Source organism: Centruroides vittatus, unplaced genomic scaffold (assembly GCF_030686945.1).
Source record: "Centruroides vittatus isolate TY-2023 unplaced genomic scaffold, ASM3068694v2 contig_202, whole genome shotgun sequence".
NCBI classification, from domain to species: Eukaryota; Metazoa; Arthropoda; class Arachnida; order Scorpiones; family Buthidae; genus Centruroides; species Centruroides vittatus.
Window position 1 is genome coordinate 250,408 of NW_027121249.1, and position 21,500 is coordinate 271,907.

Below are 21,500 nucleotides of genomic sequence, written 5' to 3' on the forward strand. Positions count from 1 at the left end.
CAGTCTGCAATGAAGAAAAGTATTTTACATATTTTATATTTCATTTTTTGCATATTTTTTTTTCTTCATTATAATGTGAAATTACTAGTATTTATTTTCAGTAAAAAATATTTGAGGAAGTTAATAGAGAGGTTGTGGCTGACATTTTCATTGTGAAAATGTGTACATTGGACATTCGGTGCCACCTTCCTGTAAGCCTAGAAGTTTGACAATGGCATTTTGAACATCGAGCATGATTCCACTGACATTCTAAACTTCTAGGCGTACAGGAAGCCGGTGCCGACATACACGTTTTAGCGATGAAAACGTCGGCCGCAACCTCGCTAATGTTATATTATCAAAAATACTTACCACCAATGAGTAAACTTTTAAATAAACATAAAAATAAAAATATTCTTCTGAACATAAAAAATCTTTAAAATCAAATGACAGAGTTTGCAACCGTATTTTTACTGATTTCATTGAAGTTTACGCTTGCATTTTAACTAGTTAGTTTTTTATTTTTTAATTTCAATAGGTATAATTTAGTGTATCACATTATAAAGATTTAATTTGTTTGTTAAATTATTTTAATATTACAATGTGTTACTGCAAAATGTCCCTATTTTTAAACTGTTCTGTAAAATCCATTCATTCATATATGTGAATAAAATTTGTTGGAAAATGTTGGTTAATATTCCAAGTTTCATGTGCATATGCTCAAAAGAGCTGTTACTGCTTGCGTGGTCTAGATCACTAGGGCTCCATTTCTCATTCTGCCCGAATATCTGACACCTCTTTGAACTTTGCACAATCATTAATGTGCCCACAAAAACAATGCTATAGAAGTTCAAGAATCTTGGATGCCTTTTATGGTGTGAATCTTATCAAGCTGGCTTGGACGTGGACTAAAATCAAGTACAAACTTGCCACATCAAGAGCACACATAGATGGAAATGTATCTATTTAATGTAATAACTAACTTTTTCAGATGTGCTTTCTATTACGATTGTCTACAACACTCTACTCATGTTTCTTTTCCCAAAATTAATCCACAAACCTAGGGGAAAGCCTGTATTATTTATTAATTTTTTTATTATGGAGCAATTCATCTAAGCACTAGTTAATATTTGGATGCATGTGAATATTGTAAATAATTTTTAAAACATTTTATTAAATTAGACAACTGATAGGCAATTCAGGATACTGATAAGTAAATAATGCAACGTTTTTAATATTAATTTCATTTATTAAATAAAGTGTTATATAATGGATAATATATATATGTATAATTTTCATTTTTAATTATGCTTACTTAATTTCATGGTATTTTTTTACAGGTGAAATTAACCAACCTTATGCAGCACGCTTGTACTTAGGATTCGCCATCATTTCTATTGTCGGTTCTGTATATTTAGCTTATATACTCGCCTTTATTTTACACGACTTCTGTGTGGTGTGCGTTGCAACTTACGTTCTTAATGCTGCTCTTTTATTCTGTTCGCTTCATAAATTCTGGCATCTGGAAGGAAAATTCAAAGCTGAATAAATTGTTGAGTATTGACAAAAACAATTGAATGTTATTGTTATATTAGCAAATTTTCAGCAATGTTAATATATTAAATATGAATTCCAAAATGTGCATTACATAATTAACTTTTATCCTTTGTTTGATCCACTTTATCTGTGTTTTTTTTTAAATCATTCCATATCAGCTTAAGGTTTCAAAGAAAATTTAATTAAGAATAAAGAACATTGACATAGCCAAGTTAAATTGGATTTCAGTTTGTATTAATTATTATTATATGTAATTTTTTTTTATAATTCAAAGAAAAAAAAGTAACTTTCTTAATTATGTCACTTCTACTACAAATGTTTTGATCTAAATAACTTTTTTTTTGCAACGTTAAATGTTTTAATTCCGAATTGATAATTAGTAATTGTATGAAATAATGATATATTAATTAAACCCGTTAAGCATAATTTTCATATGCTTTTTAAAAGAAGAAAAATTCTGCAAATATACATTCTGGAATATGAAAGTGTTGTTATTTTTTAAAAAGAAATATATTATTGTTGGCTGATGTTTTCATGAGTGTGTGATATTTTATTTAGTAACATAACACCCGAATTTATTATGTTATATTTTGAATAATTGGAAGCATTTTGCAATGTTGTTAAAGTGGGAAATACAGCTTAAGGCACCTATTACTTATAAAGAGGACAAATTTAACATATTGTTTTAAGCCTACTATAGATAACTAGTCTGTAAATTCTTTCCTACGTAAGTTATATTTTATGAAGATTCAAGAAAGTCCTTTTTATAGATCGATTCCTGCAATAGTTTTGGGAATTGTACAACGTTAAATTAACTCGAAGAGTAGTGTAGAAGAGTTTATGATCAAAGATACCAATGTTATCATCATCACGTGTGTATAAATGAATCAAACAGATTAGCAATTATTATAAAATGAGGTTTAATGTTTAAAATTTGAAATTATGACACTCAAAGCCTCAGGAAATATGCCATTTCAGGACAGTGCCTCTATTAAATATAATTGTATACTGTATTTTCTCATTGTTTATAATATATACAGGGAATTTATATACAAGTTTTTTTTTTTTTAAATCGAAAAGAATTATATTTTCAGTTAATAAATGATGTGTATATGCATATTTTAAATAAAGATATGTGAAAGGCATATATGTAATGTTTATTAGCAAATTTACCAATCTGCAAGCCTTACACTCAGATTTCTGAAACTTCTTTTGCAACATACAACATCCAGTCAACTTGTCAGGAACCTAATTTAATGCAATTTATTGGTAATATATATGCAGGTGTTGAAGAGGTCAGTTTTTTTTTCTGTTTAATAAAACTTATTTTTCAATATATTTATTTATTTACTTTCTATCCCTATAAATAATCCATGTATGTTTTGGAATTACGTTCCTTATTTGGCTTAGTTTGCAAACAAATTTGTTCTAGTTTTAATAAGATAAATGAGTAATTTAAAAAAGAAACTGGTAGGAAAATTGTGGTGTGAGAAAGCCAAATTTTTAAAGATTGCATTAAATAAATAAGATTAAATCGCAGAATTCCTAGCAGTAAATAAATTATCAGATGAACTAAAAAGCATAAGGACGTTAAGGATGGGCAGGTACAAAGTTGCACCACCGAATTTAGCATTTAATTCGCCCGAGAAATTTTCTAGATAATTTTAAATTCAAGCTACGCGTGCTTCCTGTGTTTATATCGAAAAAATTAAACTATACGAAAAAAATTTTAAACTCGAAATGTAATCGTAATTTACCACACCCAACGTACGGTTTCCGAACAATATATAAAGAAAAAAAAATTATTTTAAACGCTTATAACGGGTTTTTAGTTTAAATTTTTTTCCTGCCCTACAGGTTTTTAAAGTATGTTGAAAAATGATTTTAAAACGGGCGTTAGGAGTGTATTTTGCATTTCTTATCTCCGAGAAAATACACGGAAGAGGAAACCAAACCATACATTGGCAGAAGACAGGATATTTGAGCACCTGTTCGGAGGTCGATGACCACTTATCACATACTACATCACTAGATCACTTTCTACTAATTGATATGAACAGTTAGCTGCACATGTTCCCTATTTCCTTTACGTTAAGAGTATTGACAGTGCGTATAGTGACAAAATAAGAGAGATATTTACTTTGCGAAACAGGAGACTCTCTGCCTATCCTACAAGATTCCTGTAGGATGAGTAAAAGGTTGATAATATGAAATACAGCGATTATGACACTTCCTCTGTTAATCTATAAATAACAAAATTGAAAGGCGGTATTAAATAAAACTGGGGATATCTAATGTATCGGTTGATCTTCATTCTGGCAGACTTAATACAAATTAAAGTAAAATCTAGATGCTAATCAGAAAATCGTGCTGTATACTGAAAAGACAATGAATCAGATTTCTTTTTTTTCTTCTTTAATAATAGAAAAGGAGAGTTAGGCATCTGATGAATAAATAATCGTTTAAGAAATACTTTCACACTTAAACAATTAAAACGAGTTATGCATTAAGCAGCACAAACGATAGTTACTGATTGATGGGCAAACTATTGAGGTCAGTAAAGTGATCATTCCTTCATTGCCCCAACCAGGTTCATTGAACTTATGAGGTCATTCACCCGACACAGTGATGTCAAGGAAGAGAAAAAATGGCGTCCATTCCGTGCACAGGCCACAAGGTTGGAGATGGGTGTGTCCCTTCGGACAGGGCATTGACTCCACGTTATAGTTTGTTAACAAGGGGTACCTCTGACACAATGAACTACTGCTTGGTATTGGCTGCTGAGGCCAAATCGGGGGAACTGCACCAAAATTGGAAATCAAAATCTCAATGAGACAGGTGTGGTTGTTTAACTCCACCGATGACCTCAAAATCCATCCAATGAAGCATTTATAGGTTCTTCAACTTTAGGAATAGGACAAAAATGTTAAAAGCGAAACATAAGCAACTAAGAAAAAGATTTTGTATATTAAAAAGCTTGAAAAAACAAAACAGAAAAAAAAATAAGAAAAAATGAGTCATAACCGAGGTTGACGCATTGGGTCTTTGGGGCAAATGTTTGATGATTATGTACAGTAGTTGGTCTGGTTACTTTCGTACCGCTCTCGATCGTGACGCAAGTTTTTATGATTTTTAGCTAGCGGACAGAGTTACCTCGTCGTGAGTCACACAAAGAAAGTTAAGTGTCATCCTTAACGAACTGTAAAATGCATCTTTTCTAGTGCCTCCGGCCATATCGCGTTACAAAGTAATCGGTTAATTTAAATATTTAAACAGTTAATGTGTTTCTAGTTTTGGATAACTTTTTGTGGCTTAATCTGTCGACGATATTTTTACTAAACGCATAACTTCAAGTCATTAACATATTTCCTATTCACGAAGATGTTTTCCCCCTACGTTTTCTTCCGACAGTGGATTATTTCCTTGTCATTTTAACCCCCTTTTTTCTCTAGTTAAATATAAAATCACTTCCTCTATAAATTTCGATAAAATTCTTTTTTTAGATAAAAACATTTTTACTGATTTCCATCGATTTTAAATTTACCAAAATTAATCGAAAAAGAAACATATAATAAATATATTTTAATCCACGAAAGACTCAAATTCCAATTGTTTGTTACTTCCCTTCATAATTACACAAATCGTCATCCAATAAACAATCAACTACCTTTTCAGTACGAGTGCCAACACAAAAGTGTAGTGTTTTCTACACCGTTAAGATTAATCTACACCCCCTTATTATGTAAACAATTTTCATAATCTGTTAATGAGTCAAACACTACACTGATGCAACCCGATAGAGTTTCAAACACTTCATAAATGAGGTTGAATAAATTCGCAAATGGAAAATATATTTGTGTTTTTCAATCAACTTTGTTTCCTATCAGGTTATTTAAACCAGAATATCCCCTGTGAAAATCCTGTTTACGCATGTTTGAACATCCTATTTTAAATGTGAAAAGAATCCGGAGCAAAGGAACGGATCTTGTCTTCATATCGATATTATATTTAGGAAGGAAAGAGGGCGAAGAGTTGAACAGGATGTACTACTTAGGTCAGAGCTTGACCATTTCCTAAAATGTCAGAGGCTAGTTCACCCTTATCGCATATTATAGTTCACAAACCTCGGTACAGTAAAGGTGATATATACTGGAAACGGTATTTAATCATTTCGTATTGATTCATATCAGTTTACTTGTTTTAAACAACAATGATGCGGAGGTGTTAAATTTATTTATGTATGAGAATTTTCAAGGTGAATTAGTGTACACGAATTTCTGAAATGCTTTAGAGTTTGTTGACCTCTCACAGATGTTACTAGCAGGTTTTGTATACTCTACTTTTTGCACGTTTTACAACTTTGAAAATTCAGTACTTTGAAAAACTAATATATTGTTGCGAGCAGCACTTCGTGTTAAAAATTTTATCATTGTTTAAATGAATTTTCATCAGTTTACAGCATGCTATTGTAAAAAAAAGTATTATAGTATGTTTGTTTATATCAGGTATTAATTAATTTACAAAGATTGATCTGGCATCTGCTAGTTTAGCTTATAAAGCGCCGTTAACAAGTTCTTGGGAAGAAAGATTTAAAAATTCTCCAACTAAATAACGTATCCCTGATAAGAAAGAGGACATTCAATAGTATACAAAACCAAAAAACGCCTGAAACCGTGTCCCAACCCTTCACTGGTGCTTTTACTTTTAAACTTTCTATTGAGTGTTTCCGGTATGCGCCATTTCCGGTTGTTTATAAATTCGTCCTTGAACTTGACCCGACATGCTATAAATAACTCTTGCGATAGATACAGCCGGAGGGGGACGTCTACTGCACTACTAACCCAATGATTTGGCTATAACAGATGTCACTGGGTTAAATCATTGACTAGTAAGGTCGTTGTCCTTTCAAGGACACCGAGTAGTTGTTTTGTTATATAATCTACCCGGGGGTAGCCCACCTGTTTGTAATGCCCAAGGCATCGCAGAAACAAGTTTGAAATTACCATATTTAGGAAACAAATTTCGAGTTATTACTTCCAAAAACAACTAAACAATTTGTCAAAATTAAATTGGAAATTATAACATTCCCGTTTCGGTTTCGTTCGGGTAGACTTCTGCTTTATGCTCTTGCTTGAAGTATACGATGGTTACTTTTGGTGTAATTATATCGTCAAATTCGGATTATTTATGCTAATTTCAATGCCATAATATGCCCAGTTTGCTTGCATGCCTACAGTCAAAGTCTCTAAGCGTTAAATTTATAAACAACATTCTACTTAATTTGGTCACGGTTTAAGAAATTCGGCGACCCCCCCAAAAAAACTGCATACATAACAGAAACTTCCTACGTTGAATACGAACAATATGAAAAGTGGCATGAAAAAATTGGGTAACATATAAGAGAAGATTGAATAGGTGAGGTTAAAAACGTGTTAATTGACGTCAATGTGACGTTTCGTGACGTAGAAGGACGTGACATGACACTAAACGGGGAACTACCAACGGTGAATGACCTTTGATTATAAAAAAAAATAATAATAAATAAAGAAAAAAAAATGGAAATTCATAAAAGAACCAACTGTTAAATTATTAATGTAATGCTTTCTCTTTAAATACCGGAACGATGATGATATTCTACATTAACAAATTTAAAAGTAACTGTTTACAGTATACTTATTTGTTTTTTTTTTCTTTGTATAGATATAATAATGCATGTGAACAGTGCATATATATCAGGAAAAGGTTATATTCTGTAGGAATTTAATTTCCATTATAGCATTTCCACACAATATAAACTATTATCAACGTTTAAATGACGACTAGAATGTATGTTATAACAATTGAAAATTGTTTATTTGCTAATTTAATGCTATTAACCGCTTTAATTCTGTATTTTATATAGCACAATTATTCCAAAATTCCTTGTGTAGTTCGTTTTATTTATGATTCGATGCCTATTTTTTACCTGCCCTATCCACGAATAAAAGTTGATATTCCTTCTTTCTGGAGAATTGCTCGGTATAATATATCCTGAAATGAAATTTAAATAAATTATATAACAAATTACATTGAATACTATAATTTTCACATGGAGTTAACGTAACTATCTCGTAAGTATCCTGTAAATATGCTTGATTTCTATATAAAAAGAAATAAATTATATTTTCTCTGTTATTATATTCACGTACAGAACGTAACGAAAAATCACCTATGCAATAATATTGCTGGTTTTAGAAGCAACCTAATGTAGTATAGACTAAAATATTTCGAACAGGCAAACAGACGATCGTTTAAATGACAAGAAGCAAGAATTATTCCTGCAATCGTGAAAATAATTGCCATTTTATTGAATTTTATAAATTAAATTCATAAAGATATTTTAAATTACGCAATGTAGAGATTTTGGGAAAATTCTATCTTGCAGTTACAGGTATTTATTACTCAAAATTCGTTAGTGATTGCATCAGCTGGTAGACTACATCTCACAAAGAAGTTAGAAATATCAATATAAATTCATATATTCCTTCGTAGTTTATCATTATATACGTGAAATCTCACGTGTACAACTTTAAAACTTGTGTAAGTTTTTAATTAATAAGGCAAATAAGTCGGATACTTTTGTACAGAATATTTAACAGGCTTTAAAAAAACACGTCCAAATGACTCATATGGCATTTAATAAGTGTATATTGTAAAATACCATTAAAATTCTCGTGTAACAATAGAGAATATCTATTCTTAGGGCAATTATTACAAAATTACAGGGGATTATACATTGTAATTTTTATCTCGGAAGCGAAACTAGTCTTAATGATCAAAGTATATAACCTAAGTGGGTTCTTTGGACCAAGTTCACCTTAGGCAAGATTATTAATATCTAATTTATCGTTGCAAACCCCAAATCGCTGACCTACCCTGGAAATATTTAATATCGCAGTTTTCCGGATTAAATTTTTATAGAATTGGTAAATTTTCTCGCTGTCGTTTAGAAGAATTTTTTAAAGAATAGAAACTCACGTAAAGACACGTCGGTTACAAAAATAATTCAAAATATTTATGCACTGTTTTTTATGAAGTACTTTGTCATTGAGTTTAGAGATAAAAAAAACTTAAAATCCCAATAAAAAATTAGAAATTTTCGGTTCCGCCATATTTCGTTGTACTTCCGTAAACTTAACCCTGTCATTATATAGTGGTCCAATGCCCTGGAGCATCACAACAGCGGGCTACTGCCGGATTTCTGAATCAGGTTACAACACAAAATACCGTTTCTTACCATGCGTGAGGTGCTAAGAGGGGGGGGATAAAAGTCAGAGAACGGCGCCGCTGTGTCCATCCACATCTTTTTTTCCCTGTATGTCGAGTATTTTTTTCACTTCTTCCTTCTCTACCCTAGCTTCTCCCTCCTCCGTGTCGTTCATCTTATAGCATTGACATTAGTAATGTTAGTGTTTTTGTATATTATTTATATTCCAAATCATATTTTTGCTACAGTTGTTAGCTAATTTATAATCCAACATCAATTCCAACACGAAGCTTTCTTCCACTATGCAATGCTTAACTATAAATTGTTAGAGATAGTTCTATCAGTCACCAAGATGTTGGTATTTATAGGAATAGTTTGACTCTATATAGATTAAAGAGCTTTAATTTATACAGCCTACAACTTCTGCCAGTGTCTAATGTTAATATTTAATCTTGAGAATTAAATTAGTAAAAATTCTAGTAAACAATATTTTCAGGATAAACTCTCATGTGCATAATAGCGAACGAATCTTTCAATAGTTGCCAATTAATGTTCTTACTTCTCTTATTAAAGGATTGAATCTAGTAAAGATTCTAATATCTTGACAGTATTTTTCAGTTTCAAATAATAGTCATGCCCATAATTTCATAAAAAGTTACATAAGCATTTGATCCTGTGCATTCTTCCCTTCTCTTTTCAGTGATAAGTTTCTAAATTAGCATAAAATAGATAAAAATTGGAAGTTAGTTTCAAAATTAGCCACGTTCACAGTCATGTTTCTAACCTGGAAAATTTGCTTAAGTAGACTTAGCTGGTCTTGAAACTACACGCTTCGTGCACATATATATACGGTATATTTAATTATGCATTAGTCTTTCTACATAACTATGTTTTCAAGTAAGCTAATTATTATGTTGTGTAAAATCATTGATTCTTCCATCTCCACATTACATAATTACGTTTTCTACTCTATTATGGTCAGTCGTCGTTCATGTTTAAGTTGATTTTCAAGATATTTCCTTCATCAAAAACGATTCTACGTATCCTAACTAACCGTATTAATTAATCAGTATTTAGGTAACAGATAATTAGTACCAGCTGGCACGCGGCGAAACTAGATACCTCTGACCGAAAGAAACTGGAGCTTTTTGAGGACAAATTATATAGACTTTTAATTATATCACCCGATCACCTATTTTAAATCGATATATCCTTAACGTTATCGAAAAACTATTGTAGGTTTTTAAAATTCTTATCTTTAAAGAAATCTACAATGGGGATGAGATAATTAAGAACATCCCGGCTATTTAGGCAATCTGATCATCTTTGTTTAAACCAGCAAAAATTGCCTTAGAGAATCGTATTAAAGAAACTAGACTTCAAGGTCTGTGACCGCCTATTTGAATTTTGTTTATCATCCGAGTAGTTTCTAATTCGGCAAATGAACAAGATGCTAATTGTGTTATTCGACCTATTTTTCGTTCTGGATGATACATGACCATTTATAGAATAGTCTAACTCATAATAAAATTCTCAAACCTGTATCGCGGGTAAATTATTGTCAGGGAGAGAGAGAAAGAGAAAGAAAAAAAAATCCCGAAAAGTCAATGAGATCCTCAAAATAAATGATGTCATTTGGAATAGTAGGCCTAACCTTGGCATAGTCTTATGCTGATGCTTATCTAAATTAGCTCATAAAAATCAGAAGAAAATAACTGTGCCAATAATATACAATAAACAAATTGCAATTGTGCAAAACATTGATCATGCATCGTAAAAATAAATCGTTCAAGGTTTTATTTTTTCCTAGAATAAATGCATAAATGGAGCCATCGGAGTGCTCTTAGAATTTTTTTTCTAAAGTCCTCGATATTCTTTTAAAATGTGGGGGGAGTAATATTAAAAACAATCAAAGATGCTTGATAAACAAAACAAAGACAAGAAAATTGATTTGAAGAAAGAGTAATGACATTCACAATAGAAATTATTACAAAATCTGGGTTCCTTGGTGAACTTATTCAAAATTGCAAAATCGTTCTTACCAAACTGAATCGTTACAAAATTCGGAGGATAAACGGAACGGAAATAAAATTACAGAGATATAATTCTCGAATTGTTCGTAAGTCATTGTTTTCATAACTGGCAGGCTACTTCGGAAGGTGAATTTGCCGTTATTAGAGTTAATTTTCCCGATTTCGTGCTAGCAAATAGAAATTTCTACATTAAAAGTTTCCATACCGTTACTTAATTTTGAATGGGATGTGTGATGTAACATTTATTATGCTCGAGATAGGATTTATATTTGCATTGATTAACGCTGATGTAATCGCCGGACGTAGTCGATTTATAAGGAATTTTATTTTTAAAACGGCGAAGGAGGCTATTTTTTTGTTTCTTTAGAAATATTTTTATCCAAGTGAATCTGATAGCTGAGATTTCTATGAAAAAAAAGAGAACTTTTGTAAAATAGATCAAAACACAATGTGAATTTCAAATGATCAAATGCGTTTACATTCCCTTTCAGGAAAACTGTCCTTGTTCGGCTCCCACCGAGGGTGCAAAACCGTACATAAAGTGCATCTACGATAAGAAAAAAATAAATACAAATTATGAGTGGTCCGGGTCACGATTGTTGTGTTTATATGACTATGGACAATCAATCAAACATCACCTATTTTAATTTTAGAAATATTACATTTCTACTCAACAACCTTAACAATTCACGTTAAACGAGTCATAAGCAGGTCACAAATGCAAAAAAAATCTCATATTTAAATCTTGATTTGACTTAGAAATGTTGAAATCCTTATTGAGATGAGGCAGGTCATTGACCGTTCCTAAAAGACTGGTCAATTCGACGAATGCTTCAAAAATCGATGACAAATGCAAGGCCATATAGCGATCACATGACCTGCCAAGTCTTTGGATATCGAGGCGGGGGAGATAAATGCGGAAGCCCCTTACAATAGACGGCCCTTCAGCAGCTAAACTTAAGCCTTCTTCCGTCCTGACACATTTAAGACTGTGTTGAAGCGAACCAGGTTCAATGACCCATCACTGGAAGGCTGGGAGGCCACATCTCGTTCGAGATGTATTCGTATTTAAATTTTCCAGAAAACAAGCATAGAATGAGATTTAGGAAAAATTTTGTAAATTTTTTTTCTCTCTCTCTGTCGTCGATGAGTTTAGTGCACTAGAAATAGCTAGTGCCATCTAAACCAGGCTATCATTCGATAAAGGTGATTGAACCTGCCCAAGACCCAAATCACGTGACCCGAGCGGCGTTAATTGAGAAAAATGACATAAATAAACAGAAAAATGATCGAAAAAGGAGACGAACGTTTGGTTCATTTACCTTTCGTGTAAAGTTTACAATTGATTTAATACATTTAATTCGAGAAGGAAGAAACAATAACTTTTCGGAAATGTCGAAACGATGGGTTCGTGTTCGCGTAATTATTAATAAATACCTTCTTGCAATCATCGCTTTCGACAATTAAAAGCAGTGAAAACTGCGAAACATACCTGAAGACGCTTCGAATTGTGTGATCTTGACATAATCGAGCCCTTCAAGGAAGCGAGCGGAAAACTGAATCGAGCCAAAATTGGCGGGGGGAGGACGGCTTATAAACCCGATCCCGATGGCAAAACCAGTAGCGCAAAAAGAAAAAAAATAATAATATTTTTAATACAATTGAACGGGCGAATTAATTTTCGGCAAGTGAACGCAGAACAGGTAAAGAAGTCCTCAGAATGCATTCATTCGCAAGACTGTTATGACCTGAGAGTAGGACAAGCCTGCCGTACTACCGTCCAGCGCTACTAGCCCGAGGCTAGGGCTGTATCCAAAAGGCTTAACCTTTACGTCGCGTGGACCTATATAAAGGGAAGTATGAGTAGACAACGTCTGCTTGGTAAAAGATCTTTAAGCAATGAGTTGGCTCCTTTACAATACGGGTTTGGTTTTGTGCTACCTCAACGAATGGCTCCCGGACTTCAGTCTGGTGTTCGTTTTGGCCTGCTTAGTGGCCAGATTTTTAATCAAGCACAGCAATAGGCGACTTCCTCCCGGACCGATGAGCCTTCCATTCATCGGTTATCTGCCATTCTTGGGACAGAGATTCCACCTGACTTTAACTCGCCTGTCCAAATATTATGGGCCCGTTTATCAAATATATTTAGGTGCCAAACGTGTAGTAATATTAAGTGATCCTAACCTGATCAGGGAGGCCTTTCGACAGCCCGTATTTTCGGGTAGGCCGGACACAGAACTGACCAAACTATTACAAGGTTATGGTAAGTACTTTTTAATTAATAAGGCCGGAAACATTTTCGCGTTTCGCGCTCCGGACTAACCGGAAGCTAATTTTGAAAAAGGAACGAAAAGGAAGAAAAAAGACGAGCTTCCGATTATGTAATTTTATTTTTTTTCCTTCATGAATGTTTTCTTTCTTGCCTCGGGCCGGTTATCAGCAGTCGGCCAGGTTGACGACCGCCCCGAGTAAGAGCTTCGCTAACGAGAAACCAGTCGATCAAGGTTGCGGAAAATCTCCGGAACTTAGTACTTTAAAACGTGATCGATCTAAGGATTAACCGAGTTTACCCGTTAATACGCGCCTTAATTGCTTATTATAGTAGAAACTTATCGTTTCTCACCCATATGGCTTTAATTTGCAGGGATCATTAATTCCGATGGCGCGAGATGGAAGGAACAAAGAGCCTTTATCCACAGTGTACTTCGAGAATTTGGAGCCAAGAATATGGGTCCGAGAAAGGCCGTTCTGGAGGCAAACATTAAGGTAGGAAATATTTTTCGAAATTTCCATTGTTCGCAATAATACTTCCGATTTCGCTTATGATATAATCTATAATAAGCACAACACTGCTTAATATAGAAATAGGGTCTTACCTTTACTGTTGCAAGTTACTGTTAAGAATCTGGAACAAAGATTACTCAACAAGATAACTAAAGTACACGTGCAATTTAAAAAAAGAGAGAAAAATTAAAGCTTAAACTTAACGTAGTTTGGATGATTTTGTTTTACTATTTTTAAACTGATCAAAATTATTCAAGGAAGATTAAATAATGTTTGAAATTCATTTACCATTTTCACAATGGCAGAGAAAATAGCGTGGATAATAAACTGCTCGAATGGGAGGAAAATAACTTGTTTTGGTAAATTAAAAGAAATTTGATGACCAAATTTCCTATAAAATATGCTAAACAATTTTTGTGTATATGAGTAAATTTATAGAATAGTCTGATAAATTTAATAAAACAAATGTTTTTCAAATATTTTTATAGACTTGTCCCTTGTACAATAAAGTACAACTTTTGTTTTACAGTTTGATAATAAAGATATTTACTTACGTTGCCGTTGTATATTCGTAATTTCAGGCAGAGGTTAACAAGTTCCTAGATGATCTCATGGAAATAGGAGAAAAACCTTTCAGCATTCGTCCCATGTTAGCAAAATCAGTCAGCAGCGTGGTGGGATCCGTGCTAATGAGTGTTACTTACTCAGAAAAAAATTCAAGTTTTATGAGACTCTTAGATTTAATCGACGAAGGCTTTCGTCTATTAACTATTTCCGTACCTGTCAACTTTATTCCTGCTCTCAGATTTGTTCCTGGTTGTAATTATGGTTATCTGAAAATTAAACAGAACCGACAAGAAACAGCATCCTACTTTTTAAAAGTTGCCGAAGAGCATCTGAAGACGTTAGATCCTACTAATATTCGCGATTTCGTCGATGCTTATTTAGTACAGTTGAAGAAAACACAGAACGAGGGGAAGAACAGTTATTTTTCAGGTAAAATATAAAATAAAATTACTTTTTTTCCCTTACAAATTTTAACATATTTCGCTAATAGGGCGTTTTTATTATCATAAACAATGTTGATTCGAATGATTAGGGTAAAAATTACGTTTAAAAAATGTACAATGTATTGTATTATTTTATTTTAAGCGCATTCTATAGATAATTTTATGATTAAGATGCGTTAATTTAATGATGGAAAAAATTCAACATGGCTTCGAGACAAAATGTAGGGGCAAAACACTAGATACTGTTTCAATATTTGAACACTTACACTACTACAAATCTCTCACTTTTCATGTCTTAGCATAAACAAATTTGAAACATTCATCGTTAATCGTCGATAAATTTTAATTTTGAAATAGTGCAACTGTTATTTTTGAGGTATTGCACTGCTTAATAATTAACACATAGATCAATGAAATTTACAATTGGCTGAGAAATTTTTATAAAAATAAATTAAACAAAGAAATAAGCTGAAATTTTGTTTGTTATTTACCAAACCGAAAGTATATAATAATTAAAAAAGGTTTTATTTAAGGGGCTAGCTAATTAATAAATGACAATTAAATGCAAAGCATCAAAAACCTCATTAACTGTTTATTATATAATCACGAAAGACGAAGTATTTTTCTTTAATCGAAATGCAGTTATTAATTTTGAAATTATTCTAATTTTATTTAGCATTACCTTGTGAATCTATAAAAGAAAATTCGTGTTTATAGAATTACGTAAAAAGAAATCAAATAACAAATCGACTGATTGCATTCACATCATAAAAATCGAGCTACACTTAAAAAAAGAGGCTAAACGGAAATTTCATCATAAATTACATAAAAATATTATCTGATATGCAAACTCTACTCTTTATTACCCGAAAAACGGGACAGCAAACAATTACATGACTTTTCATTATACTTAACAGGCTTTATTTAGAGTTAGAAGCATAAAAAGGAGGGAGAATTGGATTTCGTAATGTGCTTCACTCCAATTTTGTGTAATTACAATAGATTATGTATATAATTAAATAGTTTTCAGTCGCTATTAAATTTGCATATTCTCGAAATATTTATAAGTAAAACAATTGAAGTAGTTATTTAATTTACTTCGCTTATTTTTGATCCGTCTCGGATAAAACTTGGGAGTTTGCAATGATTCCTGTTCCTATAAAGTAGTGTTATTTTTACTGAAAAGTGAAATCTTTAAATTGCCTTTTATCAATAAAGAAACGTACAGTATTTCATTTGTTAAAAAAAATAAAAAAAAAAAAAAAGGCTTTGGTTAGATGGGATAAGACACAACACGTGGATGATCTGTCAATAAAGGACTTCCTATGGAAAACTGGTTCCTCTTTAGGTGTTAGACATGTGATTATGAGTAACTGGCCTCTCTTTAGACACGTGATTATGAAAAACTGGCCCCTCTTTCGGCGTTGGACGTAATTAGGCAGTGAGAAACTGGCCATTCTTTAGGCGTTAGACACGTGACTAAGAGAAATTGGCCGGTATGTAGGTGTTAGACAGGGGAAGAAAACCCGAAAAAATCCCACGTTGGTCTAGTCGTTGATCACGCGCGAACACCCAACCACCAATTTCATCCATTTGCTCACTGGCGGGCTCTAATGAGAATAAGGGGCCTACTTTATCTCCTGCCCCGTACAAACTATTGCTTATACATATTATACCGGATGTATACTTTCAAATTATTATGAACAGAGTAAAATGGAAGTAAATATTTATTTATTTTCACTTTACTGATGATAAAAATTACAAAAGGAAGAAAAAAAATTCATTTTTTTTCCTTCCTTTCGATACGATAAACAGTAATTAAGTGATAAAAATTCATTAAATATTACTTTTAATTTTAAATTTAGAAGCAGACGATTTAGGCTTAACCACAAATGTCTTACCTGATCGATTTTCTGCGTAAAATCCGAGATTTTTTACTTATTTCGCGAGAAATATTAAAGCAAACTCACTAAAAATTCAATTTATTGCGTATTTACTTGAAAAATTTCAAATATTTCCACACTTTCTTGCTATTTTAGTTAATGGGTGAAAAGTCGTCTGCTCTAAACAGAATCCGTGACGTCACGCATATTCCGCACTCAAAAATAACGAAATGTTATTGGGTATTATGTCATTTTATCGTTAAAATACTTCTAAAATACTAAGAAATTGTACTAAAATTTATCTTTTTATTTTAAATCGGTGAATAAAATAAATAAATACTTTAATTTTTGATTTTATATCTTACTCGGGCGAACGAAAAGTCGTCTGCTCTTATAAAAATCCGTGACGTCATGTACAGTACGTATTAAAAATTCTCCAAATTATATATATATTTTTTCTATTTTTAATTAACGAAGTAAACAAATAATTTTTGTCAATTTGTATTTGTAGATGAACAATTAGTTCAAGTCATGGGTGATATATTTAGCGCGGGATTAGAAACTGTGACGTCACTTCTAGATTGGGCAGTTCTCTTTATGGTTTGCTATCCTAACGTGCAGGCACGTGCGCAGAAAGAATTGGATGATGTGATTGGACGAGAGAGATTACCGTCATTGGACGATCTTTCCAAATTACCATATATGGAAGCGACCATTCTAGAAGTCTTAAGAAGAGCTAATGTCCTAGCATTAGGAAATGCCCACGCAACTTTAGAGTGAGTTGAATTTATATTATTACTTAACTAGCTTTGCGTCGCATTAGTTACTGATTAATTATTTTTTTAGGGATACAATTCTGGCCGGGTACGTCATACCTAAAGACACTCATGTCGTTCCTAACCTGTGGGCAATTCACATGGATCCACACTTGTGGATCGATCCGGAAAAGTTCGATCCCGAAAGATTTTTAAAAAATGGAGAAGTACAAAAACCCGATTTTTTCATGCCCTTTTCAGTTGGTAAGATCTTATTCTATTTTTCAATACATTATCATATTTGATAAAATATGTTATAATAATTATTAATTTAATCAAGAGATGGCGCCTAACGCCTTCCTCTGGTGACAAATTGCTTTATAGTAACCATTTAATTAGCCAAATTCTAGCCCGATCGTTCGAGCGATCGTTTGTTTAGTCTATATTATAAAATATATGGACAAACTTATTTAAAAATCTTTCAAGAATTGGCTGGCATTTTAATGTACAAATATAAAATACTCAATATAATTTGCATTTAATTAATAGTACTTAAGTACAGTAATCATAAATGGTATTCACACCAGAATCACATACATGAATCATGATTCTGGTTAAAACTTCTTAAAATATGGCAATTTTCTCAATAGTTTTCAATACATTTTAATGAATTTACAAGAATGTGTGTAATCTAGTGATATATAAACACAGATGTATATATTCTAGAAAAGATAATTATCTAGAATGTGTCATAATTGGAAAAATGTGTGTTTATATGATTAAAATAACCCTTGTTTTATGCATAAAATTAAATTTATAATCAACAAATATAACGAAAATTTTAAAAACTTTTGGGTCTAAAATTCATTATACAAAGATTGCCTGTAAAGCTGCATTTCCTACACGACAACGAATGCATAACAGAGAAACCAACCTTGTTTAGCATCACCAACTTTCTCTGCACTGCGGATACTAAGAGGGCGTATTTTATGCCATCACGAGTTTTTTTAGGCCCAAAAGGGGGCAACTTAGTAGTATATGAGGCAATTTGAGACTGAAACCAGACTTCCATCTCTTAGTCAAGGTGACAATATGGCAGCTGCTACTCTACTTGTTTTGAAACCAGACAACTTGTATTGTTTTTCTTATGGTAATAAGCAAGTAGCAAGTGAAACATGCTGCATATCCCACATGCTTTGTGGTAGGAAAGGCCATGCCATGATGAGCAGACTGATCTGGGATCTGAGAGATGAGATTCCTATATCAACCCATAATGATATAAGGATAGAGTTCTCATCATGGGTCTCCATCTCCCTTTTCAAGCTCATTGTTGGTCCACAATTGTGACAAGGTAATTAATTACGAGGGATGGGGCCAACATAACCAAATTAAACCATTTAGAGAATTTGAGGATCCAACCCAGGCTTACATCTGGATTCTATGGAGTGGCAGGTCAATCAATATCTTTGACCATCTCAACTCAAAATGCTAACCAGGAAGAACACTACTTGACTTTGATGACTATGGCCTTTCATAGGGGAGCTGGAAATTTTTACAGGCCTCCAAGTTTTCTCCTGGCCTGGAACTGTGACTACCTCTATAAATTAATGTTATTTTTACTAACAAAAAAGTAAAATCCTTAAGAATCTATTCTATTAATACCATAAGAAATCATACCATCCACACTTTCCAGCAGCACCACTAATATAGGAATGTTGCAGCCACGTTTATGGGCCAAAAACCCCTAACTATAGTTGAAAATTTCATATATTAGTGTTGCTGCTGGAAAGCATGGACGGTGTGATTTATACATAAGTTTCAGCTTACATATTTGAAGAGCTCTATTAATAAAGAAGAATTCTATGTACAGTAGAGTCCCATACAACACGGGAGATTCGTTACGCATTATAGGAAATCGCGTTATTGAATCCTGCATTATCACACGATTTGTGAAAGTTTAAACCTTGGCCTATAAGTTAAAAAAAAACGTATACCTCTGATCGACAAAATTCAAGGGTTGTTGCTTGTTTTATTTGCGCATTGTACGGGACTCTACCATATTTCATTTGTTCAAAAAGAAATGGCAAAAAGGGACTCTTTAAGGAACGGAAGGGGCCCGCTCTACCTGCCAGGGCCTCATCCAAATGCTCAACAGCCTTGATGATGATGACTGAATGATAAATGATTATTTTTAGTACAGTTACTGTCAACTTTATACTCGATTCACACCTTGATTCTATCATCACACTCACAAATGGATCTTCCCGACCAAAATTAGAGAACTCGTCAGAATCTGTAAATCAATAAATTCATAATTCTGCATTGCAAACATTAAAATTATTGTTAAACTATGTGACTTACTTTCTCAAACTCATGCGTAGACCCAACTGCTATACACGATTATTGCTTCGAGGTATTTGGTTTAGCACTAAACTCGATTTAGCGACAATTTCAGAATTTTGGAGGCAAGCAAACCACCGCACTAAATCGAGGTTTGATCATATACTAACAATTTAATTTGATATATTTACAGGTAGGCGTATGTGTGTGGGCGACACGTTAACAAAAATGGAAGTCTTCCTGTTCCTAGCTAGTTTAATACATCAATTTCATCTCAGAATCCCGAAAGGAGAGATCCTGCCCAGCATGGACGGCACCATTTCCATCACGTTGACTCCCAACATCTTCAAAGTAACCACAGTACTCAGAGACAAGTTATTAGTGGCTTAGTTCATACATAAAACTGAACATTTATTAATCTAGATAGCGTAAATGGGAAAAAATAATTAAAAAATAAAAAAAAAAGAGAGAGGAAAAAAGGGAATTTTTTAATTATTTAGAAATTTAAGAAAGGAAATTATTCAAAATAGAAAAGAGGTGTATTTTATTCCGAAGTTTCCGAGCGGTCGGTTTCGGTCCGTCGGATGCAGTGGTGGAGCACGACAGCACGATGTTCTTTTCACCACTTAATTTATGTTTTGTGAATGAGTATACGTCAGATTTTCGTGCACGAATACCATAATTACTTGCACTAATGGAATTTTTTAAGAGAATGTAATTACATTTTGAATCCAGCAAAATGTTTGATCTCATGTACTGTATTGTGCCACTGCTGTAAAGAACAATTTTTTATTACGTATTTTTTTTGAATCTACCTAAAACCGTTTCATTCCGCTTCGTAAAATGCCGAAAACAAACCCGTTTAAAATCGATAAAGCCAAGAATACGATAAGAAACGAATTAACTGGATGTGCAAAGGAGATCAAATTGTCATTATAATGCATCTGCTATCATTTTTTACATTTGTAAATATGCTTGACTATTCCAACTATTCCAATATCATTTTTGTAAATACATCACAGAATGTAAATAAAAACAATTTAAAAATTATTTTTGTATTTTATTTATTAAAACAATTACGTTGAGAATCGTGAACGGCATTTCTCTTTGTTAGTGTTTGTTCTTACGACAGTGTGAACGTAACTTTACTGCAGATCTTACGATGCTTGCCTTAATTCTAAGTATTTTAAACCTTTCAACTCATAGTCAGAGAGAGAAATTATAAGACTTGAAAATGCTTGAAAATTAAGGTAAGCATTCTCAGTGGAGTAGCAAACATAACTGGCACCCCTCTTCCCCTTCAGAAACACATATAGTTTGTCTTGGAGACCATGCACTGGGCGCCCCTCTGCGAGTGGCGCCCGGTGCATGATACACCCCTCTTTGCTATGCCACTGAGCATTGTTAAGACCGACATTAAAGATGTTCAATAATTGGAAGAGAGCGTTTAGTTGGTATACCTACTCGATACCACAAGGAAGATTGGTTTATTATTCAATTCGGTGGCGTGGAATTTCGAGATTGCCAGTTCAACAAGATAAATTCTAGATTAGATACTGACAGATTTAAAGTAGCATGGTGTTGGCATCAAACTACAAACTCAAATATCTCATTTGAGTTGTTAATAGACCTGAATTTGTATTGCAAGTGGGCACGAGGTAATACAATTAAACAGAACTTCGGTTTCGACTTATTTAGCTGTTTAGCAAATAATAACGATCGGTAATATAGTGCAGTCATAAAATCCCTCTGCAGTGGATGTGGAAATGGGAGGAACTCTCAAGAATGAAATAATGATGTCACGGGCAGACCAAGTGTACAGACGTCAAAGTAAGTTGACATCACCACTCGGCTGAGCCACATGGGCATGGCTCAGTATAAGAACATAATTCTCTTTAAATTACATGTTATAA

General features: G+C 33.0%; 2 protein-coding genes and 1 long non-coding RNA gene across 4 annotated transcripts in view; 2 read left to right on the forward strand and 1 right to left on the reverse strand.

The window, feature by feature from the left end:
* Positions 1–2,681, forward strand: part of Vkor (Vitamin-K epoxide reductase) — a 32,574-nt gene extending 29,893 nt beyond the window's left edge. The window contains exon 3 of the mRNA XM_067264982.1: positions 1,320–2,681. Within this exon, the coding sequence (XP_067121083.1) occupies positions 1,320–1,528 (209 nt within the window). The 3' untranslated portion in view covers positions 1,529–2,681. The remainder of the gene's footprint in view (positions 1–1,319) is intronic.
* The window catches only part of LOC136970548 (uncharacterized), a 38,000-nt gene extending 21,182 nt beyond the window's left edge, over positions 1–16,818 (reverse strand). Inside the window, exon 1 of the long non-coding RNA XR_010880000.1 lies at positions 16,511–16,818. This is a non-coding gene — a long non-coding RNA (uncharacterized lncRNA). The remainder of the gene's footprint in view (positions 1–16,510) is intronic.
* Cyp18a1 (Cytochrome P450 18a1) overlaps positions 12,277–21,500 on the forward strand; it is a 172,232-nt gene continuing 163,008 nt past the window's right edge. Inside the window, exons 1-6 of one of the 2 annotated variants that reach the window (XM_067264980.1) lie at positions 12,277–13,078; positions 13,460–13,581; positions 14,181–14,595; positions 17,004–17,268; positions 17,339–17,511; positions 19,781–20,015. In XM_067264980.1, the coding sequence (XP_067121081.1) occupies positions 12,715–13,078; positions 13,460–13,581; positions 14,181–14,595; positions 17,004–17,268; positions 17,339–17,511; positions 19,781–19,977 (1,536 nt within the window). In that variant the 5' untranslated portion in view covers positions 12,277–12,714 and the 3' untranslated portion in view covers positions 19,978–20,015. Of the gene's footprint in view, positions 13,079–13,459; positions 13,582–14,180; positions 14,596–17,003; positions 17,269–17,338; positions 17,512–19,780; positions 20,619–21,500 lie in introns of those variants that run through there. The other variant, XM_067264979.1, reaches the window with a different exon arrangement.